At 39.3% G+C, this 20176-nt stretch overlaps 3 protein-coding genes across 4 annotated transcripts; 1 reads left to right on the top strand and 2 right to left on the bottom strand.

Moving 5' to 3' along the window:
- The first annotated feature begins 1738 nt into the window (after nucleotides 1-1738).
- Nucleotides 1739-5088, top strand: sox19b (SRY-box transcription factor 19b). The gene is made up of 2 exons (XM_026937073.3): nucleotides 1739-2758; nucleotides 3166-5088. The coding sequence occupies exons 1-2, from the start codon at nucleotides 2121-2123 to the stop codon at nucleotides 3410-3412; spliced, it is 885 nt and encodes a 294-aa protein (XP_026792874.1). The 5' UTR covers nucleotides 1739-2120; the 3' UTR covers nucleotides 3413-5088.
- Nucleotides 5089-10186: 5098 nt separating this feature from the next.
- Nucleotides 10187-14757, bottom strand: mpdu1b (mannose-P-dolichol utilization defect 1b). The gene is made up of 7 exons (XM_026937074.3): nucleotides 14433-14757; nucleotides 13864-13929; nucleotides 13641-13773; nucleotides 12789-12874; nucleotides 12556-12674; nucleotides 12333-12443; nucleotides 10187-11511 (listed from the first exon to the last, which is right to left on the bottom strand). The coding sequence occupies exons 1-7, from the start codon at nucleotides 14554-14556 to the stop codon at nucleotides 11389-11391; spliced, it is 762 nt and encodes a 253-aa protein (XP_026792875.1). The 5' UTR covers nucleotides 14557-14757; the 3' UTR covers nucleotides 10187-11388.
- Nucleotides 14758-15687: 930 nt separating this feature from the next.
- Nucleotides 15688-20176, bottom strand: LOC113539925 (erythroid membrane-associated protein). 2 transcript variants are annotated; one of them, XM_026936049.3, is made up of 10 exons: nucleotides 20117-20176; nucleotides 19966-20016; nucleotides 19596-19709; nucleotides 18860-18943; nucleotides 18503-18760; nucleotides 18283-18411; nucleotides 17485-17536; nucleotides 17378-17404; nucleotides 17244-17270; nucleotides 15688-17154 (listed from the first exon to the last, which is right to left on the bottom strand). In XM_026936049.3, the coding sequence occupies exons 1-10, from the start codon at nucleotides 20117-20119 to the stop codon at nucleotides 16634-16636; spliced, it is 1266 nt and encodes a 421-aa protein (XP_026791850.3). In that variant the 5' UTR covers nucleotides 20120-20176; the 3' UTR covers nucleotides 15688-16633. The 2 variants fall into 2 exon arrangements, with proteins under 2 accessions (XP_026791850.3, XP_026791853.3); XM_026936052.3 differs by having other exon boundaries at nucleotides 19966-20033; nucleotides 20117-20150.

Below are 20176 nucleotides of genomic sequence, written 5' to 3'. Positions count from 1 at the left end.
CAAGGGAATGAGAAGTAGCTTGTTGCAATGCTGGAGAAAAAAAGGAGAGTGTTTGTCAATTTAATGTTATGCTTGTATAGTTGATACCATTCTGATAGCTCTGGTAGAAGAGCTTAAAACCCACTCATCAGTGCTTTTCTTTTGCACGGCATGGAATAACAGCTTTGTCCCAACTTGTTTAAGACTTACACTTTTCAACTCCTAAAACATGGGCTTTAGAGCATACCACATCCAGCTGGGGGTGCTGCATGTGTATGCACACATAAGGATATACTGCCTTATTCACTGTGTATATGTGCACGTGTGTATGTGTGTATTTTGTGGAGGTGGGTAGGAGTGGTGGTGAGAGGAGGCATTATGAATGTAAAGCCCCAACTTTGAGCCACTGAGTTGTCTTTGTTCAAAATCAGACTGATTAATCTGAGCACAAAGGGAGAGAGCGCGAGAGCGAGAGAGGAAGCGGAGAGGAGAAAAGGGAAGATAGTCCTGGAAAAGCTCCAAAAAGACGTTGTCTTGGATACGGAAACGGGAGAGTGGAGCCCCACAATTCACAGCATGATTGACATTAGGGTGTAACGGTCAATCTCAAAATGACTTCACAACTCATACTCTTGCAAACTCCATCACACACCTTTGTCTGCACAAAAATTACCCTCTTGCACCCACACCCATTTTCCTGAGTTGTGGCTGACACACTAAAAATCTCACACCTCCAGAAAATCTTGACATGCATATATCATTAATTACCAGCACAGAAGCAAGTTGGAATGTTGTTTCTGTGTAGTTATGGCCTTCTGACACATCTCAAAGCAATTTTTTTACATGATTAAAGGACATGTTATGGGGCCCATTAAGTGCATATTAACAGTTTAACCAACACTAAATTGTTTTTTACTGTTCTACACTGTTTTGGGATATGTAAAAAGTGATGTATTTGACTTAAAAAGGTCTGTACTGGGGAAATTAAACCATGTCCAGAATTAAAGTTCTAGGTGTGCTGATTAAAAATCAGTGCTGACTTTCAGGTTTTTAATCCAAGAAGAGGTTTAATCATTATTTCTGAAAATGTATGACTTGAATAATTTTGTTAGCGTACAATTCACAGCCCATGTATTAATCCTGTCAGGGATCTCATGCTGATTGTGTTAGGATTAAGGATAGTAACAACAAATGGCATGGATAACTGAAGTGGAAAATGACATGTAGGTATTTCAAGTAGCTCTTACAGAAACAGAACTGAATGAAACAGAATTACAATTTGACAATATATTAGGCAAAAAAAAAAGTTTTATTATTTTCAATGCCATCTTTAAAACATTGTATTAATTGTGTCATTGTGTGTTCAGCATTTAGATGATCACATTTGGTATATAAACAAAGAAGAAAACTGGCAATTCTCTAGTATTTTTGTATAATCAATAAAAAAATCTAAAGTTGTGTGGGAATTGGAACAATTCCCATTAAAAATGACAATTCCCTGCTACTATGACAATATATTGTCTCAAACACAAAGACAGGACGCGGAAACTTCTTACACCTTCTATGGAAGTTCCATTAGATTCGATAAATAATTCTTTCTTCATTATATAAATAGTGTGTATAAAGCGGCCCAGTCCAGCTGAGTTTAAGCAACAAGTGCTTTGGCCCCGCCCCTGCGCTAGTTGGCCTTATGTAAATTAGGTGAGGGAAGGACCCTGCGCTCTGATTGGTCCTGAGTGGAATACAATTTTCCCTAAAACCACGAGCGGGTAGAGACTGTTTTTGTCATGCCCCCGGTTATTATTCACAGAGTCAATCGCTGTTCAACAGGTGGCTTTGTAGAGTTTGGAGTTGGAGTAGCGCAGCTGTGATTTAGTTATTCTCTCTTTCTGTGTGCGTTAAACTATCTCACTGCCATAAGCATCAAAGCGTCGGAATGGTAAACTTTTTATGACCCGTGGAAGTTTTTAGACTTTAGAGGTTTTTCCTTTCTTTTTTTTTTTTTTTCCGCTCAGGCAAACTCGCCTATAGTGTATGTAGCATGCGGCAATAAGCTGCACCTGCGCCCTGTTTGTTTGCCTTGAGATTATTTCGGCTGATACTTAACTTACGACTCAAACAAGCTTCCGTGGAAGATCATAATGATGTACAGCATGATGGAGCACGAACTTAAGCCCCAGCCGGGTCAGCAGAATCCTCACCCGAACGGCCAAATCATGTCGCAACACGGCGGCTCCGGAAACGTGCCACAGGCGGCTCCGAAAAGCGCGTGCCCGCCCGGCGCAGACCCCATGGACAAGGTGAAGCGGCCCATGAACGCGTTTATGGTGTGGTCCCGAGCTCAGAGGCGCAAGATGGCCCAGGAGAACCCAAAGATGCACAACTCGGAGATCAGCAAGCGCCTGGGCGCCGAGTGGAAACTGCTGACCGACGCCGAGAAGCGGCCGTTCATCGACGAGGCCAAGCGGCTGCGCGCCGCGCACATGAAGGAGTACCCCGACTACAAGTACAAGCCTCGGCGCAAGAGCAAGCCGCCGGTGAAGAAGGACAACTCTGCGGCGAAGTATCCTCCGCTCCCCGGCGGCAGCCTGCTGGCCGCGGCGCATGCGCAGAGTGGGAGTCCGCGCGTGGACAGCTACGGCTGGGCTCCGGCTGGAAGCTACGCGGCCGTGCAGGGTGACGCGCTCGCGTACCAGCAGCAGCTGCACCGGTACGAGCTCCCGCTCCAGTACGCAGCCCCCATGTCGCAGACCTACATGAACGGCGCCAACTCTTACAGGTCCGGTATTCATCTTCTGCGTTAAAATAAAAGCACAACTTTGTGATCAAGTTAGTGTTTGTATGCTGCTAAATGTTTGTATGCTTTACAGTTAAAGTACAGGGTTACTTGCCATGTTTAGTGGCTTATTTGGTCCTTTTTTTTTTAAAAGCATGCCAAACCAAACAGTGAAGTTAACTTAATGACTTGAATTGTTTAACATTTGATAAGATCAGGTTTGTATCTGTTATCTGTATTGCTTGACTCAACAAATGTCCTTTCAATTTTTAGTGTAATTCTGCCTGTATAGTTGTGGACAATATCATGCCTCAGTTATTGCTTGCGCTTTTACTTTATCACCTGTCGGATAGTATTCCTTCATCTCTGGTTTGGTTTCTCATCATGTGGTTATAATCTTTCCTCCTCAGCCCAATGTCATACAGCAGCAGTCCCCAGCAGCCCAGCCCTGTAATGTCTATGGTCAAGCCAGAGGCCTTCACTCACTCGCCCACCGGAGCAACAAACCACCACCGTGGGGCAGTTCAAGGTGACCTTAGGGACATGATCAGCATGTACATCCCTGGAGGTGATGTAGGGGACCCTACAGCACAGAGGGGTTACCCAAGTGTCCAGCAGCACTATCTGGGCAGTACTGTGCCCCTCACACACATCTGAAGTAGAGAAGGAAAAGGACTGGGACTAGCTCAGCTGGATCACTACGTAGACTTGTAGTGCAACAAGTAATCTGTATGGATTCTTGGTGGATGTTGTGAGTACCTGTTGCACATAGGAACATTTTCTACCTCTTTGAGTGATCTTGCTCTGTTTTTTTTTTTTTTTTTTTTTTTTTTTTTTTTCTTTTTCTTTTTTCTTTTTTCTTTTTTTCCCCTTTTTTCCCTGTAGATTTGTTCATCCCCTTCCCCCAGCCCCTTTTTTGTGTGTTTTTTTTTTTTTTTCTTTTTCTCTGCCCAGAATTTCACCCTTAATGCAGCTTGGAGGTTCTTTCCACAACAACTTCCTAATATAGACGGGCATGACATGTCTGTGTGATTTTGTCATTTTGTGGCTGTTTACATCTTTTGAAAATTCAGTTTTCATTGTAGGACATTCCTTTTGTACATATGATCCAAATCTCGGAATCTGACTGTGTGCCTTTGTGCTGTGCTTCATTAACAGGGATTGGGGACATTCATGCAGTAAAAGGCAATCATGATCAAAAACCAAAATGGGGCATAGAATAGGGGACATAGGCACACGGAAATCATGTCCACTCACGATCACTATAGTCACTGATGTGCAAATCATGTGACCTATGGAGCAAGTGTAAGCCAGTTTTATAATCTGTGCCTTTTTTTTTTTTTTTTTTTTTTTAACAAAAGTGATGATATTTTAAATTTTGGGTGAAGTAGAGCTAATTGAATTTAACAGTCTGAGTAGGAAAAACGGGCATCGTGATCAACTTTGAAAGTTGGCTGTAATTGTTTCCTTTTTTCTGCTTACTTTTTGAAGGACATGAAGCAGCCAGTCACAATGGCTTTGTTCTTGTCATGACAAATTCTTTGACGATTAAGAATACCTTACTTTCCCACACCATCCGTTTAACAGAGTAGAGTATGCATTAGTTGCACAAATGAACTATCAGTCGCCATGGGAAGTAGTCTACACAAAGAAATCATTTCAGTAAGAACATGTCCAATGCGTTTACCTTTTTTTGCATGAGACTAGCACTATGCCATTCCCCTTTAATTGCTGATTTTTAAACCAATCTGAATGCACTGTTCTTTACCCTCCGATCAGTACCAGGTATTGCCTTAGACCAAGACCGTCTATGTACTAGTATGTTGGAGTCCACGTGGAGGGGCTTTTACTACTTGGTTGTGAAAATTGGAAAAGGAGGGTGTATCTTTTAAAATAATTTGTACATCCTTTGGGTGCATGAGGAGCCTGCTTATTGCTTGTATAATGCCAGATTTGCATAATTCAAATGGCAAAAGTAGTATGCAGGTGCTGCTAAGTGCAGCTAAATCGGAAGCGTGTTTCCTTTTTTGGGGTTTTTGATGGTCTAACTCGGTCAGTCTAGCATTTTCCGTTTGTCGAACAAGTTTTAGTGTAGGAATCTAGTGGTCACTAATGAGTTAAGAACTTTAATGTAATTTATATTAAAGTAATGAAATGAGTGAATGTTTACATTTGCCGTCCAGGTGAGTGTGCAACTTGCCGTTTCAATGTAATTTTTTTAAAGTCCTTTTAATACTGTCTGTAAATAGCCTTTGTACAGTTTTTATGGCCCTTATAAGGGTCTTTTGCATAAACAAAAAAAAGTTAAAAATAAATTGTAAAAAAAAAAAAAAGTGTCTTTGGTCTGAATCTTGTCATGGTCTTCATGGTAGAAATAAGAATTAAGATCTATTAATCTTGTTCACAGTTATGCAAATGATAATAGTGGCTGTGTTTTAATAATTCTGTAAGGTCATAAAGTATCTATTTAAGGGGCTTTTAACACTAATAAATTTAGCAAAGAGGAGAATGTATAGAGGCACATGCCAAATATTAAACAACATGTAAAAACATAAAGAATGATTGACTATTTTAACATTGAAGGTTTCTATTTCTAAGATCCACTCACATCAATCTTAAAAACTAAAATGATAATGGTTTCAAAATGTCTTATTAAAAAGTGTGTATGTATATACGATGCATAAATTTGTGTGTGTGTAATATAAATATATCACACACAAAGTTAGTAAGTAGCCTCGGGGTTCTTACCACAAGACTTCCCAAGACAGATGGGGAAGACATCTGTTTAACTGGCATTTTGTGCTCGTTTACAACATTTTAAGATTCATTTCTGCAGGACATTCTCTGTGTACATGTTAAACACATGTGTACACATTCTGATCCAAATCTCAGAATCTGACTATATGCCTGTGTGCTGAGATTCCCTGAGATTTATTTATTTATTTATTTATTTAAATAATAATAATAATAATAATAAGAGCAGTAGAGACCAAGTAGTATATGCAGTTTTAAATTAATTTTTGGGAGTTAGATTTTTTTAACAAACATTTGAATTAGATATAACTTGCGGATCTTGCCATTTTGTTTATTACTTTTGGCACAAGATTAACTCCGTAAGTGTGCCATATTGAACCTGAGGAGAAAAGATAAGAGGAGGACTCTCTGAGCCACTTGCAGGGAAAGTTCGGGGGACTCATCCGTCACAAGGCAGAGGGCTCGAATAATTTAGGGCCAATCGATTTAAATCTCTCCCCTTTCTTCTTTTGAAAACTCTCCTGTCCTCCCCCTCAGCGCTCTCCCATCCTTCTCCGGAGTGAAAGCGGCTCTTGGGTCCGGCTCGTAATTGGCCGTGTCTGAGGCAGATTGGCCGCCGCTTTTCAGCTCGCAGGTGTGCATAGTAAAGGAGCCCAATCCTGAGCGCCTCCCCTGCATCGCTTTGTTCCCTTTTTAGCGCTCCCCGCCGCGCAGAAAATTAGTGTTGCCGTCCTCTCCCCCCTCTTCTCCGCGGACTTTAACCCTTTCACCAAGCTCCGCTATTCTCATGGAAATACAAGAGTCCGCTTGGGCTAATCGGAGGCCCACGGGAGGGGTGCAGGGCGCAGGAATCATGGGATATACAATCCCATTTCGCTTTAACAGCATAAATCCTCAAGCCTTGGTTTATACACGGCTGCATAAGCTAGCTCAGGGTTGTCTAAGTGGAGTGTGGTGTCTCCCCTGCTTTAAAGCAACTCCAGGTTACTGGTGACTTCAGTCAGGTGTGAGGTGTGAGAAAGAAAATGAACAAAACTTGCGCTCGGCTTTTCACAGAGTGCGCCTTACGTCTTTATTCGAGACAAATTTGAAAATCTCCGATCATCTGTGTGTGTGTGTGTGTGTGTGTGTGTGTGTGTGGGTCACCAATAATCTGACGTAAGCACACAAGCAGAAATGATAAAGCAGCTGGAAGGTGGCCAGGCATGTGCGTAATGTTGGAGAGACTTAAAGCGGGGAGCAGGATTTTCTCATATAACGTGTGCGGTCTCTTAGCAACAAGCAGCCAGGCTTCAACAAGTGGTTACCATGGTTTCCGCAGGCCGGTGAGCAAGTGCGCGGGGAGATTACGACAATTAGCGGAAGCTGCGATATAGAGGGGTTAGTTAACTAGTGGGGGTTCACAAATTATCCAAGAACAGTTTGACTGCGGTTTTAATATTACCATAAAGAGTTCCGGTTTATGTGCAACCGATTACGTGCATCTAATGTCAGTAGCGTATACAGGGAAACAAACATTAAAGGTTACTATGGAGACGGGCGCGTATTTACCTGCATTCCTAGGGAAGACTGCAGACCGCGCCCATTCCGCACGCACGATACACGCAGGGAAGAGAAAGTAACACAGTATGTGCTGTTAAGAGTCTAATTTATTCAATTGAGGGATTACAGACAGGAAAATATATCCTAATAAAAAAAAAAAATCCCAGGAAAGGTCAAAAGGACAGGTCTTGGTCTGCACTGATTCAGGCTCAGAGTGCTAATTTCCCTGCTCCAACGACCACTACACCTAGTAATTAATAAATGAACTGAATCAGGTATTCCCAAGCCTTGATTTGTGGAGGAATGCAAGTGAGAGAAGAATGTCAATGCTGTCCTCCAGGGGAGGGGAAAAATAAAACTTGACACCCCTCCACCCTCTATGAACTAATGAACTAATATCACTAATATCACATATGCATTTATGATACAAGTAGTACCAAAATTAACACCATGTTTAAGAACTATGGACCCTTTAAAAAGAAAAAAAAAAGAAAAAGCTTATTAAGTGGTTTATATGGGTTTCACTGAGTAGCCTAATTTTTTCTCGCAGGGTAAAACTAGTGGGTCTCACATCGTTTGAATCCACAATCCCCCTTGATTTTTTTCTCTGATTCAATCACTGAGTATTTCTGACCAGGGTAATGACCAATCTGTGTCTATACTCAACTAAATATAATGAATAAAACTTAATACACAGAGTCATTATAAAATAGTGAAATGTCTAAAATAACTACAGTTTAGGTCAGAAAGGACGAAGAACTAAGTTTTTAGGAGCAAACAAATTGGTTTTATTGAGAGAGAGAGAGAGAGAGAGAGAGAGAGAGAGAGAGAGAGAGAGAGAGAGAACTACTCGATCACCAACTTGCACAATGCGTTGACAGACCTGCCCCAAATGTTGTTTGCACGCAGGTGAGTGAGTGGGCGTAGTTTTTTTCCCTTGTCTTTTTAATAGAACTGTTCCGGTTGGTTGAAATGCCACCAACGCTGTACACATGCATGTTTGACTCACCCTCACACAACACAGCTGAACATCGCTCTCACGCAATAGCAGCGGAGCTCTGCAAGAGGAGGGGAAAGATCTGACCGATAACGTCTGTTATGTCTGGCTGATATGGGTATGTGTGGACATCCATCCACCTTACTATCAATAACTGTCAAAAATTGGTGTTTAAACAGCCATTTAAAAAACATGATGACCAAAATATAACCAAAAAACAACTGTGTCCAGCCTTATTGAGTTGTCCTTATTAAGGAAACTTAAAACTCTTATTTGACAGGGGCATGTCTCCTCACTGTGGGAGGGAAGTTTCTGCCAAATCTTTCAACAGTTGCTGTCAAGGGTTGCATTTTTTGTTACTGCCAGATTGGTGCAGATGACATCTTGAGCTGGTGAGGTGCCGTAGTTGTTTAGAACACAGTTTGTGATCAGATCAGACACATGGGTTCCTGCAAGTCACTGAAACATAGAGCCTCAACTTCAAACAGCTGGCGCTGAGCCACACACAAACATCAGCTATTCATTTGCCTCACCACTGGCAAGCTGGTGATATGTTACCACTATCAAGATAAGACAGTTCCCCATGTAACAAGTCATTTCTGTCAAAGTCGCTGTGAAACCAAACTATTTGGTCTAAATATACATAATCTGTAGGTAGAACTTCTAGAAATATAAAATACATCCAAAATTCTACTTTGGCTGAATCATTAGAAATAAAAAACAGAGACATTTACAAGTTCCATTCAAACAAGAAGGAAATGAATTTCTCAAAAACGTCAGAAATAAAGCTGCATACATTTAATCTTGAGATTTTATGCAAAAGCAAAACATAAGAAAACACTATTCGCTAACCAGTTTTCATTATTTGTGGTGAAGGCCAATACTGAACTGCGAGATTTCTACCTGAAGGTATGAGGTCAGAGCCCACCTTGGTGAGCAGGTGCAGAGGGCATTGACAAAGTATGTGTACATTAGACCAAGGCTAATGCACCTAATAGTGTTTGCCAAGTGTGGAGAGAATGACTGACAACTAACATTAATGAGCCACACCCTGGACTAGACTGGTCCTGCAGCAACGACGTAGAGGGAGGGGAGAGAGAGAGGGAGAGGGAGAGAGAGAGGGAGAGGGAAAGAGAGAGAGAGAGAGAGAGAGACACACACACACACACACACAATTCCACAAATCTAAATTCAGAAAACTGCTTACTAACTTAAATTCACAATATCTCATACCTTTGATCTCTTTTACATGATTATATGTGTGTTAATAGTGTTTTTCATTTCCTGTTCAGCAAAACAAGAGATTCATTTTAGAACCTAAAAAATCTGTGACAAACCGGTCTGGCACACGAACGTCTGGCCGTTATCGTCACCAAACAAAGGCAAGGCAGTGGTGTGTTCCACTGATTAAAAGATATGGACATAGAAAATGCACTCTCAGGTGGGGGGGAGATAAGCATTTAGCCCACACACTGAAGAGATCTGAACAGCTGTGCTTTAAAAAAAAAAAAAAAAAAAAGACAGAAAGAAAGAAAGAAAGAAAAGCCGACAGACCATTCACTTCTGGAGAAGCGACCTCAAGAGCAGACCTCCCAAGAACACAAAGGTGATAAGCCCAAGTTTATCTCAACGCATATTTCACTATCACACACCTCTCTGTTTCATCCTTCTGTTTTTTCTTAATTTACGGAAGTGAACAGATCACACTTCCTGTGGCTTATTTCAAGATCAGGGTTGATCTTGGCTGGATTAGATGTACTGGCAGAACTATTGCTATTTGTTTTTCAGCATGGGAAATGCAGAAGAATTTGAATTGCTTGAATTGCTCTGTTGGTTTAACCAAAGTAACTCTTGGAGGAAAAATGCCCTGAAAATGTAATACCATTCCATTTAGAAAATAAACATTTGCATCACTGCAACACTGAGTGACACAAGTGAAAGTTGCCAGTGGGAAGTGAGAGAGAGAGTTTTAATGCTGGTTTGAAGTGGGATCATAGAAGCTGTTGTGTAAATGGGGGTAAAGTTTAAGAGTGTGTGCAGTAACCCAGCAGGCAATCTGCTGCCCTCTACAGTCTAAATGAATCAATAACCACACAGTGCTCTTTGTTAGAAAGCACCAAGCTAAATGACACACTGGCTTTGGGTTTATTACATTTTAATTCAGAAGAAGAATTCATAGTGTACGTTATGTTGGTGGACCCACTGACTTGGGGAAAAGAAAAAGACAGTATGATCTGTGGACAGATTATAGAATTCACTGTATCCAGCAGTTTAACTAAATTAACTGAAATGCTTAAACTACTACCAAGGAAGCATATAGTGTCAAAACAAAATTTTAACAGACAAACTAACACAGTTTCAATGTAACAAAAATTCAGTTCAAGAATTCTAATTTTCTGCAGCCAACCAATCAATTTGTCCAACTCACCACTTTGTTCATCCTTCAATACAGCAATATAGGCATGTTACAAGGACAAGTGTAAAGGACGTTATTCAGCTATCCATTCACATTTTGCCACATTTCAGTTCCTACTTGATAATGACTGGTTATTACCAAACTGAAGATTTCTGTTTCATTCTGCAATAAGCTTAAAAATATCAGAACTGTATGGAAAAAGATATTTCTCTATGCACAATTCAGATGTGTTTGGAACAAAACTTTGAGGTAACACTCATACTAAATGAGTAAAACCATTACATCAACACGATCTTCAACAACATTTCACGCAAACAAAAATCTGTGAGTCACATTTAGCTGGCCATTGATTTCATTTGTGATGTTTTACCTTTACCTTTACTAGAAAAAATTGGTACATCTATAACAATTAAGGAATATAAACAATGAACCCAACAAACAGTAAAACGTATTTCCATGGTGCACAGGTTTCTAAAATATGAATAAAATTTCTCCTTTCCCTGAGCTAAAGAAATTATAAGGAAATAAGGAAAACTGGACAGAATAGGCATTGCAACCCACAGTCAATGGAAATATCATCAATCACTGAGATAAGGGGTCCTTCTGAAAGTTCCTTTTTGGTCCTACAGTTTAGGCCACAACAATGCTTTTTAACAGGTGTAATAATAGATACCCTTCTGTATAGGCATACCTCTGTAGGCATACCTTTCCACTCACTACTTGTTTAAAGTGTGTATGTACCAACACTGTGAAACCTGCTGCTTTAAACAACCGATCTCAAAAGAGATCAACATTCAAAACCACTTAAATGGATTTCATTCCAAATTTACATGTAGATTCCATACAAGTTGCTGAAAGCAGCAAGTTAACTGGAGTGGACGTAGAGCACTACGAGCCTCAGGTCCTCACTGTTTTGTGGCAGGTTTACTCAGCCTTCTTCTTAACTGCTGGACTGACATTCCAGTAATACAGAACCTGAGCAGCGATCAGTCCATTACAGCAGGATGAGATGATATAAGAAAGAGCCATCAGGGAGTCACCTGTCTCCTGCAGAAACATACAGCAATATATACAAAACACATTAGAAACTTAGATGCAATGATCAGTGTTAGTCTGAGGTATAATAAGTCTGAAGAACTACTTCCACTGATAGTTATACAATAGTTATTCAAACCAAATATTAATCAAGGTGTCTTCAGGTATCATCAAGGTAAATGCAATTTTCAAGATTTTATTCAAATGTGTAGCAAATTTGCATTTGCAATGATATACTAAATATACAAAGACTATTAAAAAATTATATTTAAGTTTATTAATATATTTAAGTTTATTGTGGATCTTAAAAAAGTTTTTACAGCATAGTATGCAGTGAGCTACACATGCAGACACATTTGCAGACCGCGTTGTAGTGCCGGGTTAAAGGTGTGAAAACCCCCTTAGATGCATTCTTAATCCATGGCTAGATTTATTTTTACGTATTAAAAAAACCCCAAAGAATCAAAATTATCTACCAAAGCAACAAGACAATTTCATTTTGCCTAGAAACAGACTAGAATAGATATGTCTACAGTGTGAAGTTAGATAATTTATCTCATAACCAATTTATCTCATGGCCTTTGTAGCAATCATGCATACGCACAGAAAAAGACGAAATGCTTCTTGAATACAGGGTCACTGCAGAAGTTAAGGGTTAAGGGCTTGCTTAAGGCCGCTAACTATGGCAGCTTTGAAATGCTGGAACTCTAAATCTTCTGATCAGTAGACCAGAACCTTAACCAGAGCCACCACTGCTCATATATTGCCTACATACCTGTATAAGTAAGCAAGAGAAGCAGCTAGAACAATCCAAATGTGGGCTGTAAGCTTACCTGCACTGTAGTGAATATACGTGCCAGGGAACCACCAAACAGCAGGAACACAGAAATAGCTGACAGCTGTCCTGTGTGGCCGTTCCTGTAGTTGGTACCTGCCTGAATGAGCTATAAACAAACAGAATCCAAAGAGGTGATTTAATGCTTTCAGTGGATGACTTTCCAACGACACTACATTTTGTCATAATTTAGTGAAACAGTGAGACACGTGGTTACTCACCCTTCCAAAGATTATTGCTGGCATGTTGGAGGCTTGCATGGTGGTGACAACAGACATGGGGGTGAGAGGAGAAATAAGGACAGCCACCAGGCAAAAATAGATGACCAGAAAGCCCAATCCTGCAAATAACCACACAGAAATGATTAAATTACAGGTAATTTCTCATCTTACTGATGCATTATTATTATTATTATTATTATTATTATTATTATTATTAATGTGCAACCTGGTACCTTTAACGGTGCTTCCTTTATAATGCTGGATAAGAAATCCAATAGTCACTGTCTGCAACATGAGGAATAACGCTTCACCCCAGGCACTGTGAATTAAAGTGCAGTAAAAAAAATAAATAATAATAATAATAATAATAATAAAAAAAATCACACAAACAACCATATTTAACCACTGAAGAAAACAACTTAACAACTTCTCAAATATCACGTAAACAAAACCTACAAAAACATACAACATGCATGACAAATTTCAGCAAGATAATGAGCATAAAAATAGTGGCTTAAAACAGAGCCAGGTCATCTGTGTAAGCAAGATGATGGATACCATTTTAAACACACACACACACACACACACACACCCACACCCACACCCACCCACCCACACACACACACACACACACACACACACACACACACCCCCACACACACACACACCCACACACACACATAAATATATATTCATTATATACTCTGACAAGGCAGTGGCATGTTAGTGAGTGTGGTGCTGGAATAAGTGTTGCTAAAGTCACCGCTGCGGTGTAAATAAATTATCATCTAGCCATCGGCAGTGCTGTGGTTAAGGGTTAGGCAACGATTAACACAAAAGTGTAAGCTGACCTATCGTGTGTAACTGTACAGTTACAAAGTGTACCAACAAGGTACGTGTGACTAAATGAGCAGTAAGTATACAGCAGTGTTTACAAATCTCCAGCACCACACTAAACTGTTCAGAATGAGCCACCACCCAAATAATATCCGTTCCACGGTGGTCATTTGGTGTAAAGTGGTCACTGAGTGTATACAAGTGCTTTTGGGGGAAAACTGTGTCAGTGTTGTGACATTCATTCCTACCTGAAGGGAAAGCTTTTGGCAATACTGTAGGCCATAGTGCCTGTGATGGCAAGCAGCTCCAGCATCACAGATTTAAAACTCAGTCCTTCTGCACTCTTAGCACCGATCACTTTCAAGATCTGAGGCAATTTCACTGTGTAGAACAAGGAGGACAAGCATAATAAGTGACACTACAACTAAGACAGGGAATTAAAAAAAAAGAAAAGCTGAGGCTTTTCCTTACCAAGTACAGAGCCAAGGATGATTCCAATGCCTAAACCTTTGCTAATTATTATCTTCAGACAGTCCACTGAGGGGAGTAATAATAAAAACATTATCACACACAGTAAATAGAGGGACTGTGACTGTGTATTGCACGTAAACACAGGCGATTAGAATGAAAGCGCGAGCCTGAGCCAACCAATGAAAATGTGCCCTGTGTAAAGCCACGCCTCTAACATACACCACATACACAACTAGCCAAGTCATTAAATATCTCTAACCATGGAAACAGCATTTCTGTAAAAATAAAGAAACAGACACTTTGATACTGTGCACAATCAAATGAATCTTCTATAATTTGACTAGTTCCTCCACATGAATTCTAGTAAGGGTTAGAAAAGTGACACTGACAGCTAGCGTTAGCTAACTGACATGAACAGGCTTTACACATTTCAGTCAACTTTTATTTTATTAAGGTAAGAATTAAAATTCAGAAAATCTATCCAACTCTCAAGTCAGAGTCAATGACAACTTGTAACATCTTCGAGTCAAATTAGTAAAAATCGTTCATTTAGAAGTGATCCATCTTACCATGTAGAAAATTAAAATTCAGGAAGAACTCGTCGTAACATTTCTCTGGCATTAAATAATTCACCAGAATGTCTTTGAAAGGCTCCATGAATGATGCAGAAACAGCTTTCTCGGACGCCGCCATTGTTCCAAACAGGAAACTGTCTCTCTCTCTTTCTCAATATAATTCAACTGACGGATATTCGGTCCTCCTACAGCCTGTGACCCGGAAACCGACCGAAGTCCAGCATCACTGACAACTTACTATATGACTTATTCAAAGCCATGAAGAGGAAGTGAGCAGGATTTCAGAGCTAGAATGCGCCAGTGTCGTTTCTTCTTCTGGTGCAGGTTTAGACGCCGCTGCGGCGTGTTACTGCCTCTCAGCGCTTCAGACCGGTACTTCACCTAGCGCCTGGCCTGTACACTGGACATGTAAACAAGCAGGAGGTACAATATGCAAGGAAATGCCTGCTTATATGTTCTCAACAACAATTCACCAACAGACACGAACATAATGATCTACATTCTACATTCTACATTGCTGTACGAGTGGCGAGTGTGACAGTATTAACATAAATTATACAGTTATAACTATAGTTTATAAGCTAACACCAGAGTACTCAGAGGAAAACCCTGAAGCATAGGGAGAGCACGGAAACAGCAGAGGTGGGATTTGAACCCCCAACCCTGGAGTACTACCTACTAAGCCACCTTGTCCCCTACACCACACTTCTCAGATGAAGAAAACCAGCTTTGTCTGACCAGCTACCAGCTGCTGTACATTGTTTTAAGAAAATAACATTAAGGCAATTCTGAAACGTTTATTGATCAGTTTGGTCAAGTAATAAGAAAGCTGGAAAATAACCAGTTGCCAAAGATGGTTTACCAGTTTGACTAGCTTGACCTGTGTTTTGGCAGCTAGTAGCTCATCAGACCAGGCTGGATTTTTTGAGCAGGGTAGCTCTCTAACTTAAACTTACACCCTAAACCTTACTTCCCCAACATGTTTGGCTATTGTGACTCTCTATCAGCTATCAGCTTGACAATTGCTGTATAGAGTGCAGATGCCTGAATTATTTACTATCTTCCACATTTGCCTTTAATTATTCAACATTTTCTCCCATCAAGCTCTACTTTCTATTTTGTTAAACTGTATAGTGTCATGCACATGTACATGCTCCCTGTTTAAAGTGGTTTTAAAAGTCTTACTAGCTGTGCAAGAAATCTTGTTTGGGCCAAAATACAAAAGACTCAATAATCTCCAAAATGCCTTTTCAGATTTATTTGCAAAACTCTTCTTACAAAAAAAGGTTTAAAGTAAATATAAGGAAAAGAGAAAAGAAAGGAAAATTATAACTGCAAAAGTATTTACTTTCTATCACCTTTATGCTTTAACTTACACATTTGGTCAGCTGAAATGATGCTAATAATTACTTAAAATTACCAAATCAGGAATCAGTTCGTTTTATGTAACAAATACATCAAATCAGTATATTAGTTCATATGTCACTCTGACCCAACATCTTACCACCTCTGGAATAAACATGTTTTCAAGCATATTTTTTTTGCAACTATAAATAGATTTGATCTAAAATAACTACATATACTACTGAGTAAACAGAATAACAATATACAGTAATATAATGGACTAATTGGTTTAACATATGTGTTAATATGTCCCATATGTTAATATGGATTAACATACTTCAGTAACATAATTAATTATAATTAGTGATTAACATCTTAATGTGACATCATTACTTATAATTGATTAATATTATTATTATGATTGAATAACACGTTTAGGAGCTCCAACACAACTATAAGTGCTGTTCCACTTTAAATTTCGAGTCTGTATAATCAGTTCCTTATTTTTCATATTCTCTTGTCCACCTCAACTCAACTGGTAAGAGACAGGCTGATACAACTCTCCAACATATACACTATATGGCCACAAGTTTGCAGACACCTGACCGTCACACCCATATGTGGTTCTTCCCCAAACTGGTTCCGCAAATTTGGAAGCACACAATTGTATATAATGTCTTTGTAGCCTATAACATTACAATTTCCCTTCACTGGAACTAAGGGGCACAAACCTGTTTCAGCATGACAATGCTCCTGTGCACATTGCAATTTTAGGGACAGAGAAATAGTGGTGTATGCAGTTGAAGTTCTCTCGAACTTGCATCAGTTTTTGCTTTTCATCAAATACAGATTTATGATGTACAGATTTTTAGCACAGTGTTCCCATCCAGACAAGCAAAAACAGGGAAAATCACTTCTCTGAAAGTCTGTGTGAAAGTGTAGATATGGAATCTGCTGTTAGCATTATAGAAGGACACTTGTCCTTCCTCACAGTCCACATAAACCCCAACCACCTGAAGAGGTACAGAATTTGGTAGCTCGATACGGGGATCAGTGCATGCCTGGAGATTCTCAGGCCTGTGACAAATAGTCCAGTACCCTGCTCCTGGAGCAATGTGGAAGCGGCCTTTTCTTTGAGCAGATGCAGCTGCTACCCCTAACCTCCATTTTCCTTTTGCTGGAACCTCCACCTCCCAATAGTGTCTCCCAGTGGAGAATCCGTTGAGCCCTAGGATGAACGGCAGCTTGTCAAACTGTTGAGGGTTGTCCCACTGCTGCCCTCGAGGGGCCTCGGGCAATTCATACACTTTCAGTTTATCTTCTGACACATGCAGCCAGGGGTGGCATGAACTGGAATCTAGATGTACAGCCACTGGCACGACACAACAGATTTCATTAATATATTACCAATTGATTAATATGGTATATTAATATTTGTTTGTTTGTTTGTTTAATTGTTACCTGAGGCACTCTGAATCCACTGCCAAACTTCAAAGAAAATAGGATTATTATTCAAACATGCCACGATCCTTGTTTGCAACTATATTATTATTATTATTATTATTATTATTATTATTATTATTATTCTTTCCTACCTGAATTAGGAATATATTTCTGGCTGCCTGAAATGCAAATGTAAACAATGTCAAGAGAGCGTCATCAGACTCACTGTCCACCATTCAGAAAGAATGAGAGCTCTTACTTGTCTTCCATGTTCTCTGCTTAGCTGGCAACCATATTTTTGAAAGATCCTCCTGAAAGAAAAAACATATTAAACTTTTTAAAAAAATTTTTTAAAATTTTTTTTATGTAATGTCATTCTTCTATTGTCACAATTACTCTTGGTAATCCATTTTTTAAGGACGGAATAAAACATGATGGGGTGGTGTGATACGGTCAGATGTAAAGTTACTGTTGCCACCCCTAAGTTGATTATTTTCCAATAACAGCACATCCCGAAGTGTTTTATTGCTCCTCTTCTAGCACATCAATTTGTCAATGATTACAATTCTTATGGGAACCTTTGTTTGTAATAATAAGGAAAACATGTCATACATTTAACCTCTTATAGTTACTTGTCCAAAGGTAAGTTGGTTCCTAGCCTATCACTCATGCTATAGTATCCATAAATAGTAGCTATAAACATCACCAGCCTCTCTTCTTGTCCCTGAAGGGAGCAGAGTGCAGATTGTCATGTTACTGAGAAACTGGAAAGTCTCTGCTGTGGTGGAAACCTTACTGGCCATTACAACATGCTAAAACCTGACTAAAAGCCTTTGGAGAGGAGATGTTTATATTTCCTATGTTAAAAAATGTGATGTTTTAATCTGTTTTTTAGGCTTAGGTTATGTGGAGTGCCCTATTACATGTCCCTGTGAATGAGTTGTTACTACAGAAAAAGTAACATTTTAGAATGAGTGCATTCATATTATTAATATATTAATATACATGTATGACTACTGTCAGAGTTGCTTTTAAATTATGTGTCATATCGTCTCACCTCAGAGTCACGTGAGAGAAGAGACCAGACCACAAACTCCAGAAAGGGAAGAACTTCATCTACTTTTCTATTCATTTTGCTGTGGTTAGTAAGAATCTGCTTTAAGTCTCCATCTAACAGACTCAGGTTCTGCACACACACACACACACACACACACACTATTCAGTTACTTCAGTTCACATTCAGGCATTATTTTTTCCAGTTAATATTTATTTCTTACCTCTGTGACAGTCTGTAACTCGTGTGCCCACTTCATGATCCTCTCCCTGTCTTTTGAGAAATCACACACATCGTTATTGCTCATTCGTGTAACCTCTGCTTTCAAGGATGCTTTCTTTTTCACTCCTCTTGACATGTTGAGCGTGTCCATTTCTTTAGCCCATGACAGAATGAGACTCTTGCTGCTCTCCACGTCTCCTGGCACAGAGTCTTCTCCTGAAACTTTCTTGTACCTTTCCAGTGTGCTTTTATTTCTGCCCTGCAGGCCATAAACACACTATTGTAGTTCCCTGAGCTTAAGCTTTTCACAGTGAAGCTGCATTTATAATAAATAAATAATAAATAAATTGCCTTGTACCTTGCTGATATCTTCTAGCTCCTTGGCCATGTCTGTGAGCAACTGAAAACATTCCTCCAGGCTTTGCATTCGCCCCAGGGCAGGCTACAGCAGATAGAAAGAGTTAAATTTAAAAAGGGTTAATTATAACAATGTATTACAATAGCATAGAACACAACATTATAAGAGAAACAGGATGTTTCAGACTAAAGTGATTAAACAGAGATAATTGTTAATATTAATTGTGTACACTCCTGGGAAAAAGGTTAAATCTCAAACCCCTGAGGATTCTATGATTTGTCCCACTGGGGAAACCCTTAGGGTTCTGTGTAGAGCCATACAACAGATTTTACGTTTATCATAGCTAGTCCATAACATGACCCTAACCAGAATAAAGCAGAAGATGCATTAATGATTAAATACAATTTTCAAGTAAAACCACTTTAGAAAGCTAAATGTCCATAATTACCAAAAGAACTCTTGAATAATTTTTTTTTAAAACTTTTGATAAAGGTTTTGGTGAATAAATAACCCAGTGTGTTTCCTTATGTGACTGTTTATGGGAATCAAGACACACCTTGGTTCATAGAGGAATAGTCCAGTCATAGTTTAAGCCATTAACCAATGTCATGATAAATACACCTAGCCAATGCATGCCATTGCAAATTAAACAAGATTTTATAAAGACCAAGCACTCAGGGATGTTCGTAGACGCAAATGAAAACAGATTCAGAAACTAAAATCACCTTTAACATACCTTATTACTGAGAGTAGGCTTACTCCAGGGGGCAGATTGTGCAGCTGTTGCCTTCTCTGGGAATTCCTGTGACAATTTTGGTGGCAGGCTTCGCCAATCAATGGGAAACATTGTCTGAGGGAAAGATTTTAACTATTAAGTTTTAACTTCATTGACTTCCTTAATGTCTGAATTAATAGTAAATTATAATGGAATAATAGATTATGCAAAGCGTCTCAAGCAACAGAATCTAATTTAATCTAATTTATAAAGTATATAAATTTATAAAGTGGACATAGGATTTTAAGTCAGGTATAGGCATTACACAAGATAATAGATGTTGTTAATTTAGAAGGATTTTCTGCTGTAATATATTTTTGGTAAACCCTACCTGAGAGACTGGTGATGAGTTTTCACCCGAAGAGTCTGTTCTTCTTTTTTTCTAGGCAAAAGAATATTCTTCCCAAGATTGATTCTAAACAAGACCAAATAATCAAGAAGATTGTGTTATATCATGTTTTGTTGATTAAAATTTAACATACCATCGTTTCCTCTGTTGACGATGAAAATAAAGTGTTCCCTGAAGCAGTGAACTAAGGTGT

This window comes from Pangasianodon hypophthalmus, chromosome 4 (genome assembly GCF_027358585.1).
Source record: "Pangasianodon hypophthalmus isolate fPanHyp1 chromosome 4, fPanHyp1.pri, whole genome shotgun sequence".
NCBI classification, from domain to species: domain Eukaryota; kingdom Metazoa; phylum Chordata; class Actinopteri; order Siluriformes; family Pangasiidae; genus Pangasianodon; species Pangasianodon hypophthalmus.
This window is presented reverse-complemented; position numbering and strand designations above follow the sequence as displayed.

Bases quoted from the DNA above. Each gene is read 5' to 3' on its own strand.
- sox19b (XM_026937073.3), top strand. From the start codon at position 2,121: ATGATGTACAGCATGATGGAGCACGAACTTAAGCCCCAGCCGGGTCAG. The intron at 2,759-3,165 runs GTCCGGTATTCA...TTTCCTCCTCAG, and splicing joins AACGGCGCCAACTCTTACAG to CCCAATGTCATACAGCAGCA.
- LOC113539925 (XM_026936049.3), bottom strand. The intron at 19,710-19,965 runs GTAGGGTTTACC...TCTTTCCCTCAG, and splicing joins ACTCATCACCAGTCTCTCAG to ACAATGTTTCCCATTGATTG. The intron at 18,412-18,502 runs GTAAGAAATAAA...GTGTGTGTGCAG, and splicing joins AGTTACAGACTGTCACAGAG to AACCTGAGTCTGTTAGATGG.
- mpdu1b (XM_026937074.3), bottom strand. From the start codon at position 14,556: ATGGCGGCGTCCGAGAAAGCTGTTTCTGCATCATTCATGGAGCCTTTC. The intron at 13,930-14,432 runs GTAAGATGGATC...TACTCCCCTCAG, and splicing joins GAATTTTAATTTTCTACATG to TGGACTGTCTGAAGATAATA. The intron at 12,444-12,555 runs GTGAGTAACCAC...GTTTGTTTATAG, and splicing joins CAGCAATAATCTTTGGAAGG to CTCATTCAGGCAGGTACCAA.